Source organism: Bufo bufo, chromosome 3 (genome assembly GCF_905171765.1).
Source record: "Bufo bufo chromosome 3, aBufBuf1.1, whole genome shotgun sequence".
Lineage (NCBI taxonomy): Eukaryota > Metazoa > Chordata > Amphibia > Anura > Bufonidae > Bufo > Bufo bufo.
Window position 1 is genome coordinate 47,635,874 of NC_053391.1, and position 24,496 is coordinate 47,660,369.

Here is a 24,496-nt window from a genome sequence, read left to right on the forward strand (position 1 = left end):
ATAGGGGACAAAAATAGACCTTCTAGTCTGTCTGTCTGCCCTGACCTGAAAGATTGGCTCTTTAAGGGAGACCATTTAGTGGGTGCAGTTACACCCACAAAGTTAATGTTTAAAGTGACATTGCACAGATTTGGACACGTCCTAGTTCAAATTAAGCAGCTTAGGTGATGGTCCGCTAAAGTTGGGTCGTCTGGCATGGCTACCCATAACCCTTAAAAGGGTTATCCAACCCCTGTAATGACTACCCCCCCCCCCAATGCCTGGTCCCCTCATATAGGTTATACTTACCCCATGTCGCTCCTGATCACTGCACGGCCACTGTTAGGGAGGCTCGTTCCCGTCGCGGGCAGATGCAGTGGTGCCTGTGTGGGGATCAGGAGCGACGCGGGTGCCGTGGACCTGGGTAAGTATAACCTATATGAGGGGCCTGGGCTTTAGGGGGGGGTCATTATAGGGGTTGGATAACCCATTTGAAGAGGAGTTGTCACCTCTCGTGACAAGGAATAACAATTTTTGAGCATCTATTCTTATGACTCTATGTTGTTCCATTCCTTTATTATTCCTGAATGAATTGCTATGAAGGTTGAGATGGGTGTTACCCGTTGGGGGGGGGTGTGCCTGCACTGGCAGCAGTGATTGGATAGTGTCAGACTGTGCAGTGACGCCCCCCCAACTGGTAACACTCAGCTGGACCTTCATTGCAGGCGGCTGGCAAATCATTCACAACTTCTAGCAGGAATAATAAAGGAACGGCACAACATGGAGTCCTAAGAATAGATGCCCCAGAATTGTTATTGCATGAGGAATGGAAGTAATTACTAAAACAGGAGAGGTGACAGCTCCTATCTAAAGAGAAGACTCATCTCCTAGCCTAGGTGGAACATCCAATCAATCTAGGAGGTGTTACATTTGACACTTTACTAAGTTGCATCTGGAACTTGGACGCTGACCACAAAAATAAACAAAAAGAAGCAAAAAAAAAAAGATTTTTATATATATTTTTTAAATCTGTCCTAATGCTGCCTGTATACACAGATTATATTTATAAATCCGCTCATGGTCTAATGGCTCTTAATGGAGGCCGCAACACTGCACTTAGTCTCCTACAGCCATAAAACTATCACACAGCCGGTGGTAGATATTTGTAGACAGGGGCCTATAAAAATAAGCCTGCGTACAATTAGCTGGTAAATCACACCATCACCCAGCAGCCGCAGTCCTACAAGTGGTTGGAATTTGTGGGCACCCTCTATTTTATTTCCACCCCCCCCCCCCCCCCCCCCCCTACCACTGATATTTACCTTCCATTAAGATCCCAGATGACTTTTTATTTTTATTTTCTCCCTTTTGGAACATTACGTTCATTCCAGGAGGGGAAAACATAGTGTCATTTCTAGACGTCTTCATGGAATTCGAGTAAAAATAGATAATTTTTGGTTATTTTCTGCCCGCATAAAATCAGATCTGTCTTCAAAAACATCTACATTTCCACTTTTAGGATAGCTTTTGAAGACACGCTGACCACTGGGTTTTATTTATGGTAGTCCAGCCTTCCCCCTCCCGAAAGAAGTGACTTAAAGGAGTGTGTGAAGAAGGAAACAGAGGCTTTTGGCTGGCTGCAGTCACTGGAGGAGGAGGGGGAAGGATTTGAAAGGGGTTTGTTCAGAGTTGCTGAGCTTAGATCACATCTGTTCCTGCCGCCTGTGATGGGATTAAATTACTGCACATTCTGAGTGAATGAGGCTCTTCAGTCGGGGAGCCCTCAGTCCCTGCACCTCTGTCCTGCCTTCCTTTCCTTACTCCAGGGCTGTGCATTCATTACCAGAGCTGCTGGGACTATCAGGCAAGGATCATGTGCAGCCACCCACTCTGATTGTGGATTTTCTTTTATTTATTTTTTTACTCTCCATTGATAAAACAGAGAGCATAGACTCATCTGGACCATGCACAGTAGACCTTGCATTCTGCTGGTGCTGAGCCCTTGCTAGGACTTCTTCCAGGGCTATTGACCACTCATATTCACCACATCACTAAAGATCTGTCAGGTTTTCTGTAGGATCTCATCTGACCTGTGGACCCTCTGTCTCCTTCAGGATGCCAGCTGCAGCTGGGGATGGCATCAGTGAGTCTCCCCCAAGGTTTATGCTTGGGGAGAAGCCCCCGGTGCAGATTGAGGACTCCTTCCTGCCAACCTCTGTGAGCAACGTGTCCCGGGATACCCTGCGCAACTTCCATCACACCAAGAGGGTGGGCAACTACCTGATCGGGAGGAAGCTGGGAGAAGGGTCCTTTGCCAAAGTCAGAGAAGGGCTACATGTGGTCACTGGAGAAAGGGTAAGTGAGAGCCTGCAGAGTGCTGACCTGTGCATGGGGAGGGGGGGGGGGGGGGGGGTCTGTTTTTTGTTATTATTATAATATATATTGTATAGTATTGTATCCACAATGCGAAAAATAAACTAATCCACTTTCTGTCTGTCATCAGATCTTTATCTGTCTATCTATCTATCTATCTATCTATCTATCTATCTATCTATCTATCTATACAATGTTGGACTGGTGTTTCTAGGGCCCACCAGAAGAATTTGTTCTCGAAGTTCAAGCCATATATCATCAATAAAGTTTACTTGGTTTTGAAACAAAGAAATAGACCCTAATGGCAAGTGATTATTTGCAAAGGCAGCCAAAAATATCTTTTTTTCTCCTGGACCTTTGGAGCCCATTATGGTATTAAAACCTGGACCCATTGGAGGATCCTCTGGTACTGCAAGCCATATCATCACTCCGACTATCTGTGGTCTTATCTATCTATGTAGTGTCGGACTGGTATTCTTACGGCCCACCAAAGGAATTTATTCTTGAGGTGCAAGTCATATCATCAATAACGTTTTCTAGGTTTTGAAACAAATAAATCAACTGTATTGGCATGTGATTATCTCCAAAATAGCCAGTGGGTTTTTTCTTGTCGATCTCTGGGGACCATTATGTTTATGGTATTAGAACCAAGGCCCCCCCAGAGGATCCTCTCGTACTCCGGTGGATCAGTTCGTCTATCTATCTATCTGTCTGTCTATCTATCTAATCTATCTGTCTGTCTATCTAATCTATCTAGCCCAGGGATCTGCAATTTCCGGCACTCCAGCTGTGGTGAAACTACGACTCCCAGCATGCACACTTGCTTAGCTGTTTTCAGAACTCCCATAGAAGTGAATGGAGCAGAAGTGCCGAAGGTTGCTGACCCCTGATCTAGCCATCTACATGTATGGGAGTGTATATAATATGTATGTACTGTAAATATAATATTGAGCTGCACACTAAATGCATTAAGTACAATATACTTGATATACAGTATGTATGCTGTGTACACATGCATTATATCATGGTGTTTATATGGCAGCTATTACACAGGATGTACATATAGACCTTTTTAGTGAAGTTCTGTATATTCCCTTGCTATCATATCACTAGTTGAAATCCACTCAGTTGTTCAGATTCCTTTGACTTTTTAAATATTTCTTATATTTCTTTTTTTCAGTTTATTAAGCCATTATCTTCACTGCATAGTAGGGCATGCTTATAAATATTACTGCACCAGTCTGTTTCTAAAAAAAACCCTTTTTTTCTGAAGTGTCAGGAAAAAGGGGGATTTACTGTGCAATCTATGTTCCAAAAAAGTTGTGTCGTCGTATTACCCAGTTACTTTGTTAATGTATAGGGCACCCACTACTATAAAATTGCACTATTCAATGGTACACCACTATTAATGGATACCCCAATGTGTGCTACAGATCGGGGTAATAGGGTTATTATACAAATTGAAGAGTGGAAAACCAGAGGCGACATACAGTATAATAAGAGGTGCACAGAGTTCAGAATCTGCATTTGTTGTCCCAGTGACTTGGAATTCTGAGAAATGTCAATCATTGTTCTCAGTACTGGTGTCAATCAAAGTGAAGAAAAGTACAGTGTAGATGACCGGGGTGCACTAGGAGGTAAATTCCTCATTGGGCTTAGGATTTAACCTTTGTTTGGTGTCAGGCTAATATTGGGCGAAGGAGGTGGTGGTGGTGGTGGTGGTGGGGGGGGGGGGGGGGTATACCACTCTGAATTAGATGGCCAGATCATACATGTTAATTAGGTTGCAAGAGTTGTAGTCAATGAATACATGCATTATATGTATATGTATCATCTGCTGTGTATATGTCATTAATATATTCCACACTGTACAGAGAGATGTCCCTGAGCTCTTTCTATCGTATTTCTCCATGTCTTGTATGCTCACTCCAGGGAGAGTTCTATAGGAAGCCAAATTAGCACTACTGATATGTTTCTGGGTTTCAGAAGTCAATCTGGTACATCAAAACCCAAGTAATGGACTGCTCAGCAATCACCCCTATTACCCTGCAGTCTCCTTATCTCGCATGAACTTTAAAGGGAATCCGTCGCCCCCATTTTGGACCATCATCTACAGTAATACATGAGTAGTACTGGGGGTATGGAGTTTAGGTCACTATTTTTTATTTTGCTAATGCCCCCCTGAGTACCCCTCTACTTTGCATCAGTCCCCTGGTTGAACCCCAACAGTTCCATGCCATATCTAGTGAAGATGCCATGAAGGGGATTAGATATAGACAAGATATCATGGATGGATAGATAGATAGTTATGTAGATATCCCAAAAAGAAAAAAAAAGAGGCAGTACTCCAAAGTAGGTGATAAAGCGGGTCCACCGCCCTTTGACCTGCTTTGGAGCGTTGTCTCTTTTTTGGACATCTATAGACCTGTAGCCGATGGTCTTGGAGGGATTGCACCCACTCTTGACCTGATAGCGCTTCTGATTTTCTTTTTTAGTTATGTAGATTGCCATGAATATTCTCCTCCCTTCCCTCTTTTTACAACATCATCTGATACAGGATGCCGGATACCTGTCTGATGTATTTGCATCTTGCTCGGGAATGCTGGCTTTGATCTATAGTCTGCTTTAGGTGGTCTCATTCTGAAAAGAAGTGCCTCCAGCTGTAATAGCATACATATCTCGTGGGACCTTTTACACTGCACACCTGGCTTAATGAAAGATTGTAAAACAATGTCCCAATGCAAATGTGTAATTAAGTAGCTGAGTTAAAAAATCAAGATAAGCCAGTGATCCATCGTATCCTGTATTCGTGGACACCACCTTTAAAGAACCTAACAACTTTTTGATACTTGGTTCCCCTCCTCCATTATATGCGTCCCGCCCGTCATTTACATCCATTACCAGTTTGAGGCTGGAGGTTAGAGTCTATTGTGGCAGGACATCTTCACCTTTGGTGAACTTTTCCCATTGTAAGGAATTGCATTATCAGTCATTCCTAATTTTATTGTATTACCTAAATGGCTCCCATTATGAGAAGATATAGGGCTGAGCAGACATGAGTAATTAATATTCCCTTTGGCTTCCCTTTCTAGCGCTGCAGCCAGTATTCTGTCAGAGAAGTTGTCATGGTGGTCATCATCACATTTAGACAGGTCTTCCGCTCTCTCTAATATAGGTGCCAAAATTTCAACTGTATTTTGCTAATGGCACCAGGGAGCGCATCTATTGGGAATTAGGTTTCCCACAGGTTCCAGAACAGGGGCATTATTATGCCTGGGCTCGAAGTACAAATGGTCCAGGTCCTTTGCTCGATGCCCCTGATCTTCTGTGCCAAGAATCACTTTCCCGTGAGATTACTTATGACAGCCATTTGTTCTCATACATATTCAATACTATCATATATTGAATTTATGGAAACAATTATTCAGAAACAAAGAAAATGCCTCAAACTGTTTTATGCATAAGGCACGATTAAATGGGCCAAGGCTGAACGAAGACGTTTCCCTCCAGTAATGCTTATACATGACCCCAGAAAAAAAGCAGGTAATGCAAACCTTCTCCTCACTATTATTATTACTACGAGAGCGAGAACTGAGTGTTAGCGATACCTGCTATTGCAGCTCATGTTTCTGGCCTCGGGGGAATTTTTGGGATCACAGAGAGGCTGCAGATTCAGGTTCGGAGAGTTTTGTGCAGCTCCTGGTTTTCTTGTGAGTTCTTTCTGTTTCTATGATTTGGATGAACTGAAGAATCCCAAGGAGCACATCAAGGATCTGTACAGATGTAAAGAAGAGTGCTAATTGTAAACAGAAGGGGGCGCCTCTTAATGGGGATCTCCAGGTATAATTATGACTAAACTCTAAGTCACGCTCTAGCATAGTCACTGTGGTCTTGTATGGAGATGCTTCAATGCATAACATGTATTAGTGTTATGCTACTAGAGGAAACTACCCCACGTTTACTAACCTGAGTGCACTGAGACCTTTTAAATTGTGCTAAAATGTGGCACAAGTTGGTGTAAAGTGATGCAATTTGGTACATTTTTGGCAGAATTAGTGCATCTAGCTTTAGAAAAATCTACTTTGCCTAGCTCAACAAGGGGCAGTGCCTTAATGGAGAGTGGACGTGGCCTCACACAGAATGGATGTATCCTAAGATGTGAAAAACATTGTGTGGGAATTCTGGCATAAAATTATTTTGCAAAGTAAGCCAATCAATAGTTTATAAAGCTAGACAAAAAGGTCTAGCCATGAACTACATGTATCATCCAGCACTGTGATACATCTGGTGCAGGCCATCTATAGGATTAGTAAATCTACCCTGGCGGCACATGGAACACTACTGGTCCAAATTTGAGACTTGTAGTGCAATCCGTGCACCACTGTATGACACAATTATGGTGCTCTTGGTTTAAATCAAGCAATGTCATACCATAGGGCTCCGCATTGTCCATGGATTTTAACTTCCGTATGCGTACTACGAGCTATTAAGCACCACTGTCCAACAAGTCCAACCAGGATCAGGCCTCATGCACACAACCGTATTTTGGGTCAACGTCTAATATGCATTTTTTGCAGATCAAACACGAACCCATTAATTTCTATGGGTCCGCAAAAAGACACATCCATATGTCCATGCCAGAAATGATAAAACATGTCCTACTGTTTTCCATTTTGCGGACAAGACTAGCTATTTCTATTAATGAGACTGAGAAAAATGCGGCACACACATGTCCGGTATCCGCAAAAAGGATATAGTCATGTGCATGTAGCTTTAAATATATTGATTCTAACCTTTCTGTTCTGCACGTGATATTTGTGCTATTCTTGATCAACTATCAGATCAGACGAATTATTAATCCATGTTTGTGCAACTTTAGGGCATGGATGATCTGCCCATACATCGATTCCGGTGAGGAACAAGCTGTTTCTGTGCCTTTCATATGGCAGCCTAATGGTAACCCTATTCTGGATGGATTTTTGGATGTTAGTAAGAAAGTGAGCATCCTATGAACTGGCATGGTAGACTTAACATACCCTATCACTAGTTGATGATCCATTGAACACCAAGGAGACCAAGGAAAACATGAAGGGGTTGTCCATTTTTGGAAAAATTCCCTTTAGAGGATGCTCCCAAATTTCCCATCCAAATGAGACTCTTGATCTGACTAAGAGATACACTTAAAAAGCTCAATTTGGACTAGATTTTATCACGTGAAGGTTTTTTCCAGTTGTCCTCATAAACAGGTGTATAAACTTTTAGCCTGGTATCTCTTCATACGCCGAGATCATCCAGTTTTACTGATCCTTTTTGACTATAGGAACCTATAATGTATGTGATTACCCCTCAGAGGTCCCTCTTTTATAAGCTTTTTATCCCTCAGTTTACAAGATGCTTGCCTTTGCTAAGCTCCCTTATGTAAAGCTATATGCTGTGAGCATCCCATGGCCAGGTTCCAACACAAATCTCTCAAGCCCAAATGCCTTTAAATCTTTCAGGCCATGTTATTTGTTGAAGTATAACAGATCCTCTGGCAGGCACACTCACCTTGCCGGTAATCCTGCACCTGGGAAGACTTAAATTTGGTGTATCACTGTGGTCTGCCCATTATTTCCTTAGAAGAAACCCAGGATAATACTTTAATATGGGTCATAAGTTCAAGAACATGTAGGATGAAGAGCAAACCATAATTATCACCCTGTTAATATTTCAAAGGAACGTGGTCAAATGAACATATGGAGCTGGACTGGGTTTGGTCAGCTTTTGCTTCTCTATTCTTGTTTTATACATTTGTCTGTGAATGGAATTTTTCATCCTTTTATGGTTGTCCGTAGATGTACCAATAAATGGCCAACGATAAATAGATGGACTAAATGATCATTTCCATGGGCTAGAAATCTATTCCATTGGTCCGAACATACCGATATTTTCTTTGGTCGTTAGAACTATTACTATTGTATTTATCCACAGCTGCCTGAGAAGCTTCAATTTGGGGCAATGGAAGTAATTGATTATTGGCTTTTTCATGGAAGATTGATTCCCACCAAAGCAAAAATATTTCTGAAAACTGATGGAAAGCCTTTGCTTCTATGGCCAGCATAGACATAGACATGCAATGCTGCTCATGGGAAAGGCCTATATTCTCATAGTAAGACCCTTAGTTAATGTGTATGCTACTCTATGACTTACGGTACAGTCTAAAGTGCAGAGATTTGAACCTCCAGACCTTATCTCAAGCATGACCCAAGGCACTATTTTGTCCAGTAAAATGATGTACCTTATAACTGAAACCTGGCCAAACCCGTTATAGTCTTTGGAGTCTGTTGGAGGGTATCGCTGTACATCATATCACTTTTCTGAGACTTACATCATTTTTGTTGTTCTGTTCCTGAGCAAAAAAATAGAAATGATTAGCAGAAGTGATGCGCCGATGTGAACGAGCACTATGACTCCATGTCTGTAATAAGGACACATTTTTGTCATATGGCTTCAGCACCTGGGTTAAAAGCCTGCAGTTTTGCTGAACTAAATGTAGGTCCCCACAGGGTTCACGGTGATCTAAAGCCTGTATTACACAGGCCAATTGAGCAAGCGATTGTCCTCCCAGCAATCACCTACTAGCTACCGGAAGAGGGTGGGTTCTGGGTTGTAATATAGTCTTCATTGCCTCAAACCCAGCCTATGGACTTTTGCATTTAGTGTGGGAATTTGAATGTCGAAATCTTTCTATGCCCACCTGTAAACTTGGAAGAGTCCTGATCGTGCATACTTCCTCAATTAATTAAGGGTCCAACCATGACAGATTCTCTATAACTTGGTGTCTTTGGATCCCTCTTTACAAGTCATATTAACAACCTATTTATTCAGTATGTCACTCTTTGACCTCATACCTTCCTGCAGTTCCAATACATTTTGTCCTGTCCTACTCATTTCAATGTTCTTTCTATGTCCCAAGCTAACCGAATCTGTGTTGAACGCTCTTTTAAGCACCTTTTATTTTAATGGTTTCTATAAATAGGAGCCTTTCATCGCCGTTCATTGGATGATTAAGAATAGACTCAGACCTGGGAATTTTGCATTTTTCTGCAACGGCGACATCTATTAACTGTTTGTTCTTGGCAGCTCATCTCATACCCATCATCATAGATCTAGAGCATCTCATCCTATCCTGGAAGAATGACATTCAACAAGTTTTGACATCTTTTATATTGTCCTGAGTTCTCAGAACGTACAGTGGAGTACGTCTGCAGTGCAGATAATACAGAGAGAATATTGTCTTTGATTTGTTGCTAAATATAAATGTTCTATCATTCCGTCCATGAGTGGTACCACATTCTTCCTTCTGGTAGAAGAGACTCAAGATTATATTAAGACAACTGAGGTGTTTCAGGGGTTCATATCTCCTAAAGACATTTGACTTTATTGGTGTGGCTAGTTAAATATCATTCACCTGGCTAGAGATGAGCTGCTATTCCAGACAAAGCCCATGGGCAAGATTTCTATTGTTTTCTTGTATTTTTCTAATATTGGATAAGCCCTTTAAATATTATCTTTTACATGCACACCTTGGAGGGATCCAGAAAGCCACATTGGTGGCTTGCAAGAATGATGGTTGTGTGATCACTACTCTTCATTGTATACCCTTCTAGTCCTACCTGGGCATTATGTAACCCAGGTAAGGATTCAGTTTGCTGCCATGACCCTGTATCTAAATACCCTGGTCAAGTCAGAGTGGTTTATTAGCATGCCCTTGGCACCCTTCCATAGGCAAACATTGAATTCCTGGGCTATAATACAAAATCTGTACCTGTTCCCCCTCACCTACGAAGTGGTATTGCTGTTTTCTTATGTGGCGGAGGCATCTTTGGGCCCCCCTAAGTACCAGGTGTGATTGCTTCTTCTGTGCCCCCAATGGCTATTCTCCTACACATAACATTCAAGTCATGTTCCCTGCCCTACCAGATTGTTAGTGTGCATTCACACGACCGTATGTATTTTGCGATGCACAGAATGTGGATCTGCAAAGAATACAGATGGCGTCCGTGATGCCTCTGCTTTTTTTTTTTGCTGATCCATTGTAACAGTGCCTAATCCTGTCTGCAAAACGGACGATAAAAGGATGTTTTATCTTTTTTGAAGGACGGCTTTCCGCATTTTTTGCGGACTTATTGAAAAGTAATGGGTCTGCATCCAATCCGCAAAAAAATAAATAAAAATGATCAGACCAAATATACGATCATGTAGATCGGGCCTTAGTTTGAGTTGGTTTTCTATATTTCTAGCACTTACGAAATTTCCACCCACCATGTTATACATCTGCCTGAGGGACCCATAGTTGTGATGCTGTGAAGGAAAAGTGGCTGCTTGGCTGAGTATCGGCGCTGTGTCTACCTCTGTGTTTTCTTTTATCCCGTAGCAAGATAGACGAGGCAAGACGTCACTCAAAGGTCTTGCAAAAACATATTTCTTGCCTGTATGTTTAGACGTCTACATGTGTGCAAGACTGTCCTTGATGAGCAGCCAAAATATTCTCCCTGGATCACTCTGGTTATGTTAAATAGTTAGCATTTTTTAGCAAAATAAAGAAATAACCTCTATAAACAAACTAATGGCCAAAACCTGCTCTGTGTGCGAGGTACGCATTGTGAGATCCCAATAGCATTCACAGATATGTTGTATAGTAGGAGCATGACAAAGGCAAAGGGACGCTTCCATCAAAAAGGGGTAATTTTTTTAAACTAATCGTTCTTCTGTAGCAGTGAGCACAAAGAGATAAAATTCCTATATAGCTAGGTAATCCACTGTCAGTTTACTCCTGCTGTGAGAGGAGAGAGGAGGTAATAGCAGGTGTAGAATCGGAGTAACAATGACAGCTTTATTGCTTTCTTGATAGGCCTAAATGAAGATGTCCACAAAAGATTGATCAATGTAATATCTGATGCTCTAATTGAGTCACTACAGGGGGGCTCTCTCTGGCCTCAGTGGTGGTCTGATTGAGAGAGTTAAGACGGTCCGGCTTCCTAAAAGTCCAAACAAAGGAGGAAGTTAAAGAGCCAGGACAGGAAGTAGAATCCATGGAGTGGCTTCAATACATTATATCCAGAAAACCATCCACCTGTTTTATCTATATATTAAAAATACATATTATTTTCACATGAATATATGAATATGTGCTAAAAAATTACTGAAAAGGTTCCTTTAAACTACTTATTTTACCAAATGTGTTCAATGTTATTCTGCACATTGTGGAACATAATTGTGGGGTGTGATATTATTTGTGAGAAAGTGTCCTGTGAAAGTTAGTGACATGTTGAAGGTTTGAGGTCTTATGTGCCCCCAGCTTTTGACAAGCTTATAGTTTGTTGGCTCCATCTTCTGTAAACACTGTGGCCCAGATCTACAAAAGAGCCTGCACCAAAAATCTGTCTAAAAAGTAGCAATTGGTGCCGTTTGGCCCGGCTAAGGTTTCTACACCTTTTTCTGACATGCTTCACAAGTAGTGGGGCTTAGCAAAAGGGGGCAGCTCTTCATAGTAATGGGGCCCACCTAAGAGGTACCATTTTGCACCAAAATTCTAGCATAAAAATCTGTAAATTATAGCCTATGTTGGTATTGAATGCATGCAGTGGATGGGCCTAGCATTATGTAACAGATCATCTCCAAGATGTTCAGCTAACACTTGGCTTGAGGTCCCGTTAGCTGATGTGTACACCTGGAAATCTGTAATCTGGTTATGTAACACGAGGCAGGTAACCCGCACAGGAAAGACTTATACATAAGCCTCTTGATGAATGGCTTCCTCATCGTTTTGTTCATGATTAACTTCGTCATCCTCCACAGTCTGGCTATAGCTCATGTTTAATCTGGCTGGGCATGTACACATCTCCAGCGACCCCTTGGCAGATTCTTATTTTCCTCCCATGACACTGAAGAAACATGCTTTGACCACAAACACATGCATTGATACACATATGTAAGACTTCAAAATGTCAAAATAGAGATTTATAGAATTGTCTTTGTTGCTCATAGCAGCCAATGGCAACGGAGCTTTAATTTCCTGCAGTGCTCTTGAAAAATGAACGCTGCACTGTGATTGGTTTCTGTGGACAACCAAGGTAGTTTATCTTAGTCTAACTTTCTGGTTTGAAGTTCTATGTGTAGGTCCCTTTAGACAGGACAATTTTGCAGGTGATTGTTGGGAAGGAAGCATATTGCTGTTTATGTATGTTCTTCTAACCTACAGTTGTAAGGGCCTTTTACGTTGCCAGATAATGGGCCCAATTATTGAAAACGAACGTTCACACGAACACTCGTTTCGAATATTGGGGCTGTTTAACTGCCTTTAATCAACGTTTGCTCGTTTCTCTGATGAACGTTTGTGCAAGTATGAAAGTGCCCGCTGGTCAGCAAGACATTTTCCTGTGTAAACAGTGAATATGCTGCTAACATAATGTATGGGAGACAAAAAATTGTTCAAAATCAGAGCCGTTGCGCTCCAAGGGGCTGGCCCCGTGTGATGAGATACCCCTCTCCCTCTTGATTGACACGGCCAGACATCTGTCCGGAGCCTGTATATCTCACAACTGCTCTGTTGCTTCGGGCATTGGTGCAAGTGCAGAGGATCTGCTCTTAGTACCTGACCACCACAGATACTGACTGCGCATGTGTACCGAGACGTCAGTGGCGTAAATGTAGTCAGTATCTGTGCTGCTCCGGTAGCAGCAGATCCTCTGTGCTTATGCCGCTGCATGGAGCAACAACATAGGCCCGATATTAATAGATTTTTTTAAAATATAGATAGCGTCGTAGAAAATGAAGTATCACCGAAAAATTATTTAAAAATGTTTAACGTAAAAACTTGATTTAAATAATAGGCCATTTTCTGATGACACATTCCCTGTAACTTCTCTCATCTGTGTTGGTTCAGACCTTGAAAGAGATGTTGGAGATTGTCTTCAACAGTGTCTAAGATATAAAATCAGGACTGTGTTGAAGCAAGAACTATTTGTTCAGTACATGGTCCCTTATAAATAGTACACAAAGAAGCTGTACGTGCATGACGTTTGGTTGCTCATTCTTATTAGAGGTCTTCATTTATGTGTTCAAGTCTACGAAGACAAGACGCCCACTCACTTTGCTCTCTGCGCTATTTTCTACTTAATGAGTGTTTATAATGCAGATTATTCAAAATTGGACCTTTTTATAATGGATTTCTAAAAATAACCAAGTTATTATACGAGATTAATACACGGCTAAGAATGCATTCTTAATAACAAAAGCTGATTTATTCTGGAACCTCTTCCAAATCCACTTTGTGTTTGTTTCAATCAGAATAAAAAGAATGCCGCATGGCAATTTCTAGACCTTGCAGACATCGAAATGGCATTACTGAGCCTTTTATGTACCAGACACATACAGGATTACTGGAAGCTCGAAAGTGACCAAATCCTGCCTCAGGGGAGGTTGTCGTCAGGTCAAGACTCAAGGCTTGTCTGTGTATATGCACTTGATCTAATAATCGAATTAAAATTAGTATTCCGTGAATTCTTGTGACTAGTCATATGGTTTTTCCTCTGTGCGTAGGCAGCTCCCTTTAAGAGATCAGAATAAGAGGACCTTGTATCCATAGGCCTTGGACACAAAATTAGACCAGTATAAAATATGGTACATGAAATGTTGGCCATATTTAGTCATTTCTCCTCTAAATACCCATAGTTACATCAGTTTACTTTAAGAAAGGAAACAAGAGTCCGACTGGGATTCCTTGGCCCTCCACAGGACATCATTATGAAGGACAACCCTCCATCTAGGTTCATATCCACTATTATTTATATATATATATATATATATATATATATATATATAGTTATCTTTGTTGTTATCATTGTACACACAGCGCATATCATTAGTAAGCTCTAACAGGTTATTTGTGAATTATCCTTTGAGACAGAGACCCCAGTGACAAGTTATTGGCCCCAAGGCACATCCAAATGGGGTTGTCTTCTGCTGGACCTTTGGGCCTCATTACTATGTAGGAGCCTGGGCCTATGTAAGCATCCTCTGGTATGTTAAAGGCAAGTCCAAACTTGCTGGATTTCCATTTTTTACAACATCACTTATCACCACCAAGGACAGTGCACAGGTAAGAAGGACTTGACCTATCATAAGGCCTTCGTTCATCTGTCAACAGTTCATGTTGCATCTATAGGCAAGAAATCATAACAAGGCTTCAAGTCTTGACAAGTCTTAAGTTCACAGCAAGGATTTTCTCCCTTTCCTGTCACATGTTTCTTATATTATTAGACTGTCTCTTAAAGAGAATCTGTCACTAGAAAATTCACTGTTACACCAGACACAATGTCTTGTAGGACTAGCTCAGCTGAATGTAATGATAACTTTCACTCAGCGATTCGTTGCTTCATTCTGGATTTAATCCATATGCTAATAAGCAGTTAAGTGCACCGAGGGTGGGCCCAAGTCACTGTGCACCCTTGCTCCTCATGCTACCTCAGCCAACCCCTCCCTCTTCTTCCGAATTGACAGAGCTAGGCAACATGGCTATGCACTTAGCCGGTCATTTGCATGAAAACTGCACTAAAAGCTCAAATGTGTGACCAGATCTCCAGTCCTGCACATCTTCTGTTTCTGCATACTGTGACACAGTGAGGGGTTGTGTCTGGCAAGGCAGGTATTTTTCTCCCAGCATGTGTGGCTGGGCTGGTTTCCAGTCAGGTGAGGTCAAATACCGGACCTGGAGTTTAAGTACCGGTCCGGGTTTTGGCAGCACCTGGCTGTCCTTAAATAGGCAGCTGGGCTCAGCAGAGAGGTCTCTGTTTTGGGATCTGAGGCTTGGTGCCGTGCTGAAGGGCTGAGAGCCGCACGCTGGGGAAACAGGCCCCCTAAAGACTGCTGTGGACTACTGGAGGAAGAACTGCCAGCAGTTGTGTTATATGAACTTTCCATTGTGTGTGAATTAACACCAAGACTGCAAAGTTACGTGCTGTTTTGTGCAATTGCCTCAAGAGTGAATAGGCACTGATGTTTTGAGTTAAGAACTTGTATTTTGCCTCTGTACTGCGCCCGCTTACCCTATCTACCAGAGCGAAACCCCACAATACATATAGTTTAATTAGCATCTGTGTGGGGGTTTTTCCACTATTTTTTTTTTCAATATTACCTGCTATCATTCCATCTCACTTGAAGGATGTTTGAGATCTTTAAAAATGATATATTAAGTTACTGATTTTCAGTTTGGACTCTGATATCAAAATCCACCCTGAGTAAAGTTTACATAATTTTTCTATTAGAATCCCTCCCTGCTATTTTAATCTGAAAAATACATTTCAATGTGTGAGGAAACCAGACTATTCCAAATTGCTAACAGAGGGAAATAACTCGGTAAACCCTTGGCGGTTTGTTTTTCTTTCGGATTGAATTTCCCTCGTAGCTGAAACCCTCTCATTATTAGGGGCTATCAGGTTGCTGTTTTCCGTTCTGTACAAAAGACAGATTTTTCATGGACTGTATCTGACTGCATGGGAATGTATGGAAATCCTCCAAAAATGAAATGTAATATTACACATGGGCAAGATATATTTTTATGAGGAAAGTATTTATTAAAAAATTTAGTTTTACCCAAAAATGGCAGAATAAAATGTACATAGGATTATTTATTTCGGATGCCAAGGTCAGAAGAATGTATGTTGGCTAGATGCTAGATGACAGTGTACCTTGGATGGTAACACAAGATGGTCTCTTAAATTGACCAATCATGTAAATATTACTTGGGAAGTCATGCCGATTTCGAATTGATCTATGTTCACTTACCGAATGGTCCATCAAGGAAACTTGTTTGATTTGGATTACAACCTGTCCCATTACCTACCGGCTTCTTCTCTACTTCTTTAAAGGTGGCCATACACGTTAGACAGAAGTAAGTTGATGGTTGAACAAATGTTCGTCTGGTGAAAGATTGCAGGCATACACAATTTTGTCCATATTGGCCATTACAGTTGGTAAACTGGCCATACTTGTTAAATGATACTGGACAAAGAATGAGCTATCCTTCTGACAACGTTCATTCAAAAGATCTTTTAGCCATGAATGATCTTTCTTTGAACCAAAGATCTTCTTTCTGGCTATCAGACAAAAATGTAAAATGTGGCCAACGTCCTTTGAGATGATGATGCTTTGTCATTGGTCGCGTAAAGTGATCGTTTGTTTATTTTGTTTGAAATTGGCAATTTTGATCGACTTTAGTGTATTGCTCGTTGGAGTGATCTGGACATGCAAATATAGGTCATGGATTTCCTCTTGTTCTAAACATTTTTCATCATGTATTCCAAAATGGCATGTCTTAATGGTTTGTGAAAGCTGGAAGATCCATCGATCCTAAGAACCTGCCTGTCTGGATCCTGATCAAGTGCCCAGGTTTTAATGAAGATGTTGCCATGCATAAACACTCAATTACCTATGAATGGAGAAGTTGGATCTCCACAGGGCATTAATGTGTCCAGAGAAATACCCTTAGGCTCCTAAATCCCAAATAAAACATTTGAAGATTTAATTATTTTTTTCATTCATAGGTTATATCGGTCGCCCTTACTACTTAAAAAAATGGAGTTGAAATCTATGGATGAATGTCCTAGGTGTGGAAAGGAACAGGCAGGTTTATTCCATTTAGTATGTAGATGCCCGAAGTTGTTTCCGATATTGGTCTGGGATAATGGAAGTTGTTAAAAAAAAACTATGGGAGTACAAATAGATGGAGACCCAGTGACCTGTATATTAGGTGGTATAGTACATTTGGGGGTGTCAAAAATTGAAAAACAGGCAAGACTATTATTTCAGGCAAGACTTTTGATTGTGAAAAAGTGGACTAAAAAAAGACCCACCATTGATGATAAAGTGGACTAGATCTGTGGATAATATGATAAAGATGGAAAGGATAATATACTATAATAGAGGATGGAAGGTTTTTAAAACTTTGGGAGCGATGGTTGAATAAGATCGTGGTTTAGGAAAAGGATTTTGTGTATGTGTTTTTTTTTTTTTTTTTCTTTCCCTCTCATCTCTCTAGGGGAGTTGGGGGTGACGGGGAAAAGGAGTTGTAAAAATGTGATTTAGGCTTTGTTCACATCACCATTCAGCCTTTCCGTTTAGGAGCAGGAGAACGGAAAGGACGGAGAAGGCGCATACTGTAACTGAGCCAAACAGAGCCCTTAGGACCCCATAGACTATAATGGGGTCCGGTATGTTTCCGCTCAGAAGATGATTTTGAAGTGGAGACAAAAGTCCTACATGCACAACTTTTGTCTCCGCTCCAAAGTCATCTTCTGAGCAGAAACATAATAACATTATGGTCTATGGGGTCCTTAGGCTCTGTTTGGCTCAGTTATGTGCCTTCTCCGTCCTTTCCGTTCTTCTGCTCCTAAACAGAGCAGGAGAACGAAAGGCTGAACGGTGATTTGAACAAAGCCATAGCCTTCTTATGAGATCAATAAAGATATTTTTAACAAAAAAAAAATTAAACATTTTAAGATGGACCGCACCTGCCGTGCCATTTATAATACTGGTGTCCTTTAATGTGGCCAACGAGTTTTTGGGACCCTAGGCAACTGGACAAGGCCATCCCCTATAGTTCCTGTATATGGTGTCATTTATTTTTCAATGCACCACTATCACACTAACAACAGCCTGTTCTATTGTACTAAAAATTTTCAAAGACACAGTCTGATCTCAACCCCCAGAGCTAAAATGTTGTAATACTTTTGGCTATGTCAACTACCAGTGCAGGTGTGTCTGTGAGGTTCATATACTTTTTTGCACCATGTGGTATAGCTATTGTTATGACGTCATAGCTGGGTCTGGCACAGTGTACATGTGGCAGACAGTGATCCTCTTGGTATTAATATGCTTTAAGTCTTGTCTGTTGTGTTGTTAGCTAGGTAATTTGGTAATGCACCTAAGTATGCAGTGATTCAGAAGTCTGCACCATTCTCGAATACCTTGCCAGGTTTGCCTTTCAGGAGCATGGGGCAGCTTGGTGACAACCATTGTGGCAGAAGACTTATTGGCCATCACCTAGTAATCCAGAGAAGATAGGATGGAGGAATTTCTGCACAGAATATGTGACAAACGATGGTAATGGAAAATGTAGTTAAGCCTACACTTTTATCGTCCATAATCAGGCCTCATACATGGAGCCACAGACACGTTTTTTTGTGACCATATCTTGCCTTTGTCTGTGAAGGTTCTCATTTATCCAGGTCATGGTATATCTGTAAATAATAAATCAAGGCAACTGGACTTACTGTAGATTTCTTGAAAACGTTTCACTCGTTCTTCCAACGAGTTGAGTTTTCTCAATTCTGAGTGACTGTACAAGAATTCTCTGGGATTAAATATGTAACTGAATCAACATCTGGTAATTATACCCAGCATGGGGTCAGAGGTCATTATACCCAGCATGTGGGTCAAATGTGTTGATTCCATTATCCTAATTGGAGAATTCTTGTACAGTCACTCAGAATTGAGAAAGCTCGTTGGAAGAATGAGTGAAACGTTTTCAAGAAATCTACAGTAAGTCCAGTTGCCTTGATTTATTATTTAAAGATATATCTTGCCTTCGTAAAGCACTGGCTCTAAAGGTGTATCTAGATAATGGTACATGATAATTCTAAGAGAAAACTCCTCTCTATAAAATTGGAGACATACCAAGGTACGCTGTGGGCCTGTAGACTATCTGGTTGCTGTATTACATCTCCATACAACTCTGAACATGTGCAATGTTGGAAGCCTCACAGGTATCTATGTCCAATGTTGGAAGCCTCACAGATATCTATGATCCAATGTTGGAAGCCTCATAGGTATCTATGATCCAATGTTGGAAGCCTCACAGATATCTATAATCCAATGTTGGAAGCCTCACAGGTATCTATGATCCAATGTTGGAAGCCTCACAGATATCTATGATCCAATGTTGGAAGCCTCACAGGTATCTATGTCCAATATTGGAAGCCTTACAGATATCTATGATCCAATGTTGGAAGCCTCACAGATATCTATGATCCAATGGTCGCCGTGTAATTTCCTTGGAATGCACTTTCTCTATCCTGAGGGAAACAACTTTCTATATAAATATTATTACAAGAGTTGAAAACTTCGCAACGTGTGACCGTACAGTTCCAGGTTGGTACGGCTACATTCTGCTGATCATTGCAGGACAATAGAAGGAACGCAGCGCTGCCTGCTCCCTGCAGAGTGTCTCACTGTAGGAACCTTGCATCTAAGCTTTTTCAGCAGAAGTTTTCAGGAGGGTAATGTTTCACACCACACCAGACAATGCATTTGTGACAGCCTTAGATTTATGTGTTCTCCTCACCTCATAGACAGTGTTTTATTGGAGCTGGCTGCTACACGGTTACACGTCTTGCAGTGAAAATGCTGTCGGATCAGTTTTTTCTGCACCTGGTGATTTTAAGGTTCAGTATTATTTAAGTCAGTGGGTTCCTGAGGAATTTATTTTTATGTGTTTTTGTATAATTATACTTAGATTACGTTATCCTTTTTAGAAAGATATTATGGGGGGGGGGGGAGTTATCAAGACAGGTCTTGATATCCCTTGCACCTAAATTAGGCATGTCCTCCAGCAGTCTGTGCGCCTGATCTGAAATCTCTGAGCTGCTGTTCAGTCTTAATTTAAGCCTGAAAACTGGTGTAAAAGAAGCTAATTGTGTCGGGACCCCTAGCCCTGCCCCCTCCCTCCTTCTTGAAAAGTGGGGAGGGCGACGTAAAAAAGCCACTTGCAACTAAATATAGTTGTGTTGGCGTTAAAACAAAAGGTGCAAACATAGGGTTTGCAACTTTTTTCTGACCTGATTTACCTAGAATTGCTGGGTCAAAGGGAATAGGTTGACAGAACCCACCAATTTTGGCAGAATTGGCCAATCTTCTACTTTGATTAGGGGCCTTCCAACTCTCAACCTCTGACAGATGTTGGCCAATTTCTACATGCTTGTATTTGTGGTGTCTGTAAGGAGCTTATTTTCCTATCAACATTAAATACACAGGTCCATGAACTGTATTTGGTATTGCAGCCCTATTTCAGACACAGTGCGAGTAGAGCGCAATGCATTTTCCTTTGCGAGCATGTGTTTGGATGAAATATGTAAGCCCTCTATTAGCTGTATGTTTCTTGATTATTTTGTGACCTTTCTGAGTGCTGACCTTAACTGTCATTCGATTTATGAAGAAAAAATTGCTTTTTGTGAACTCTGAAACACTGGCAGCTATGTGGAAAAGTAATGGTTTAAGACAGCTAACCTACTTCTCACCTCCTCACCTGCTCCTCAGACATGATTGAATCTAGCAGGGTGGAAGTTACGTCTGAGCAGGAGAGCTGCACATCTTATCTTGGAGGACAGAAGTAGAATATCACTAATGACACAGTGAACCACAAAGCTTCTCTATTCACATCTCTTCATACATTTACTGGATATGCGGAGCATTGACGACATCCCCAATTTTTTTTAATCAGGTCACAGTGGTAGTTATTTTTTCCTTTTCATGGCTTCCTTGAATATCAGTTTGATGATAATATGCTTTTTGTATGATATATATATATATATATATATATACTCACTTATATAGCGCTGACATATTCCGCAGCGCTTTACAGACATTAGCACCAAGCTGTCCCCTTTGGGGCTCACAAGCTAAGGTTCCTATCAGTATGTCTTTGGAGTGTGGGACGAAGTTGAAGTACCCAGGGGGAAACCAGTGCAAACACGGGGAGAACATACAAACTCTGCTTTTTATATATATATATATATATATTATTATTTTTATTTTTTTTCAGAGATCTTATGCAACACTCAATCTCTGTCAAACCTTTAACCTTATGTGATACAGATCTTAACATTGATTTTGACACTGACCTTGTTTGAACCTGGTATCCAAAATATAGGCCTACAGCCATTTGAAAACCTGTTTAACAGCATAAATTGTGTGCAGTGTACATGTTAGCTCACTTCATCTATCTATCATGCCATAACAGAGTTCCTGTAGATTGCTCTCTACTTTCAGGAGCAGATGTGCCAGTATATTTCCTATTGTGACTTAAAGTTTGAAATATCAATCAGTTTATTAGGTCTTAAAACATTTTTTTTTTTTATAAGACTACTTTTGTGTATATGAACAGCAATTCATAGAAATTGCATGTAAACATTGCATTACTCATTGTGAACTAATCCTGAGTTATAGCCGGCATTATACTCCAGAGCTGTATTCACAATTCTGTAGGCTACTCTACTAGAAATCCTTTCTAGCTCCATAACTTATACACACTGATGATTTGCATTCTAAGAAGTGTTATTGTTACAGTGAATGCATTAAAGAAGTTGTTAGGTGTGTATTTCAACAAGCTTGTTGATTGTTTCCAATAACAAAAAGCAGAATTGTGAAGGCAGCTCTGGACTATTATACATGGTGTGACTGTATTTTAATGTATGGACAACATGAAAAGGCTTTGCATAGATTGTTTCTTCATGTAAATTGCAACATGATGTTCAAGGGTGGACATCTGCTTTAAAGTAACAGTTCTCTACAGCCCCGGAATCCATCACTTAAAGGGGTCATCTCATGATAAATATTCTACATCTTTCGAACAAGCAACAGGATCTGAACACTTTTGCTATTGCCTGCAGTTAAAAAATTATCATAACTATTGAGTTTTTCTATAAAATGTATCTGCTTTTTATTTTCTTATTCTCCACCCATCTCAGTAATATCACTGAGGTGGTCACACATGCTCAGTTCCATCCTTTAGCTGCCACCAGCCCTATTTACTGTTAGAAACTGGGCCTGTTACTGGGAAAGAGTTGGAACAGAATGGATGCACACTCTAAGCAGTGATAGGGAGAAAGCTTCAGCAGGAAGGACATGTCTCCTGAGGAAATTAATATAGCAGAGCATTCGGTTGAGTCGACATGTATGGGATGGGTTGGGTGAGGAAGATGATGGCTAAATGATGGCTGAACGAGCTGTCTTGTGTGGCTGGCCCAGCCTTAGCACTTTTGTACCCTCAGTTTTACTTATAAAGTGGGTGAATGTGTTTGAGGTTGGGGCAAGAACATTTTCAGCAGTACATTTTATTTGTTAGTAGGGGCTGAGGTTACAGCTAAATGTTTTGTTTGTTGGTTTTCACATGTTTTACCCTCATTTTGCACTTGCGTTTCCTGAACATTTGCTTCGAGGGTCGTTGAGAAGTTAAAAGCAAATACTGATAAATTATTTAAAATCTATTCAGACTGAAGTAATAACTCAGCGGGATTCATATATTTTGACCGGCTCAGTTCATTTAACACAAACACTAAATTATTAATAAAACCCACATGAAGCTATAAAGGATATGGAGAACTTGCTGACTTATATGAGCCCTGTGTAGTTTGCCATCCCTGCGTCCACTATGAGATAATATTATGGACAGCTGCTGGCTGCTTAATTAAAACAATCGGTAGTTTATGTATCGTTGGTGGTCTCTAATGCCTTGAAGTAGGGGGCAGATCATGGGGGAAGGAGTGTAACCTCATTATCTTTTGTCTATAAGGAGACACAAATAATTTTGTCAAATATCACAGTCGAGTGAAAGATCAATGTGCTTGTGCACAGTAAAGAATGTGAAATAATATTATTGGAATAATAAGGGTTTTAATTAAATTATGGACGCTATCTGCAGCAGTATTTTTTTTATTTCTTTTTTTACTATTTTTATTAGAACTTACTGAGAAGTCATTTCTCTAGAAGAACACTCTACAAGAGTGACCACCCAGCAGTGAATGAGCTTTCTAGAAATGTAGAGGGTTTTCTGCTTTCAATTTTATTTTATATTTTAATTAGAAGGAACCCCGGGCAAGTGTTTAGTTTCACTGCAGCACCACCACAGGGAAAATTAAGCATTATGCAGCGTCCATTCAGATCAATAGGTTGGTTGTGTAAGACAGGACAGGTCCTCCAGAGTGAGAGATGCTCTTCGTAACAACTATCCTTTCTGGTCAAGAAATGTGGATCCTGAACAGAGTATGCCCCTCTATTAATTCTTAATGGGGTATATAAAGATGGGTTTTCTAACCTGTGCTATGTATGTAGCTTAGACCTCAGGCACACAGTAAAATTGTATGAAAGGGACCTCTACGGTGCCATATGGAGACCCTACAGTCCCAAAGCCATTGCGTGCTTTCACATAGTGTCTATGTACAGTACCATAATGTCTCACAAAAGCAATATTTCTAGGGGAATATGCAATGGAACATGCCACCATTTTTTCCTCGAAGTCTGGACTATACCAGACTTCGATGGAGCAATCTCCCTATACTTCAGGTTGTCCATCTGCAATGCCAAATTTCTTTTGAACTTGCAGCCATAGATCCAATGCTTTCTTCAGTGTAGCTAATATAACATCCCATTGTGTGGGAAATGTTGCAGCCCTATGTGACCCTAGCACTAGCCTGCCCAAGACGATGAAATTAAATGCAAGGCAGGACATTACCTGGTCATTGCTTACTCTAATTTGATAAAGCTTATCAAATTATTTAGCAAATGTTGAAAGAGAATGTTGAATGTCCTCTATGTTTTCGGCGCAGTAAGCCATGACCAACTGAGAACAACGAAAGTTTCTTTTCCCTGCTGTCTTCCTTTCTCTTTCTTTCCTCCTCTCTCTTTGTCTTGTCATTACCCCAAGATAGATAGGCCGGAAAATATTTTTACTTGCAGGCTTCATGCTTGCGTCCCTGAGCATTTCAGTCCTTTTTAAGTGCTCCAGTAAAAAAGTCAAAAGAAGCAAGTTGCCTTGTAATTGCTTCATAGAAAAAAAAGGTTGGGTAGGAAAGTTATGTAACATCTCTGGCTCTTGAGGGATTTATACCTGTAGATGAAATACAAGCTCAGAATGATCTATTAAAACAACTGGAAATTTTTGTAGCTCTGTCTTCAATGGCATCCACAACGGTTGGTTTTAAGAGGATAAAAATGTAATACATGTAATGGTACATGACCAAGCCCTTTTCTTCTTGAGAGTCTCTGAGAACAACCATGATTGAATGGAGAGTTGGTACTCAGTGCTTGTTTGCCCTACAGTGATTGTGCA

The 24,496-nt window shown here is 40.7% G+C and overlaps 1 protein-coding gene across 2 annotated transcripts in view; it reads left to right on the forward strand.

Annotated features, from left to right (window-relative positions):
• HUNK (hormonally up-regulated Neu-associated kinase) overlaps nt 1-24,496 on the forward strand; it is a 218,842-nt gene that overhangs the window by 126,792 nt on the left and 67,554 nt on the right. Inside the window, exon 3 of one of the 2 annotated variants that reach the window (XM_040423190.1) lies at nt 2,094-2,334. In XM_040423190.1, coding sequence (XP_040279124.1) covers nt 2,095-2,334 — 240 coding nt within the window. In that variant the 5' untranslated portion in view covers nt 2,094. Of the gene's footprint in view, nt 1-1,714; nt 2,335-24,496 lie in introns of those variants that run through there. The other variant, XM_040423189.1, reaches the window with a different exon arrangement.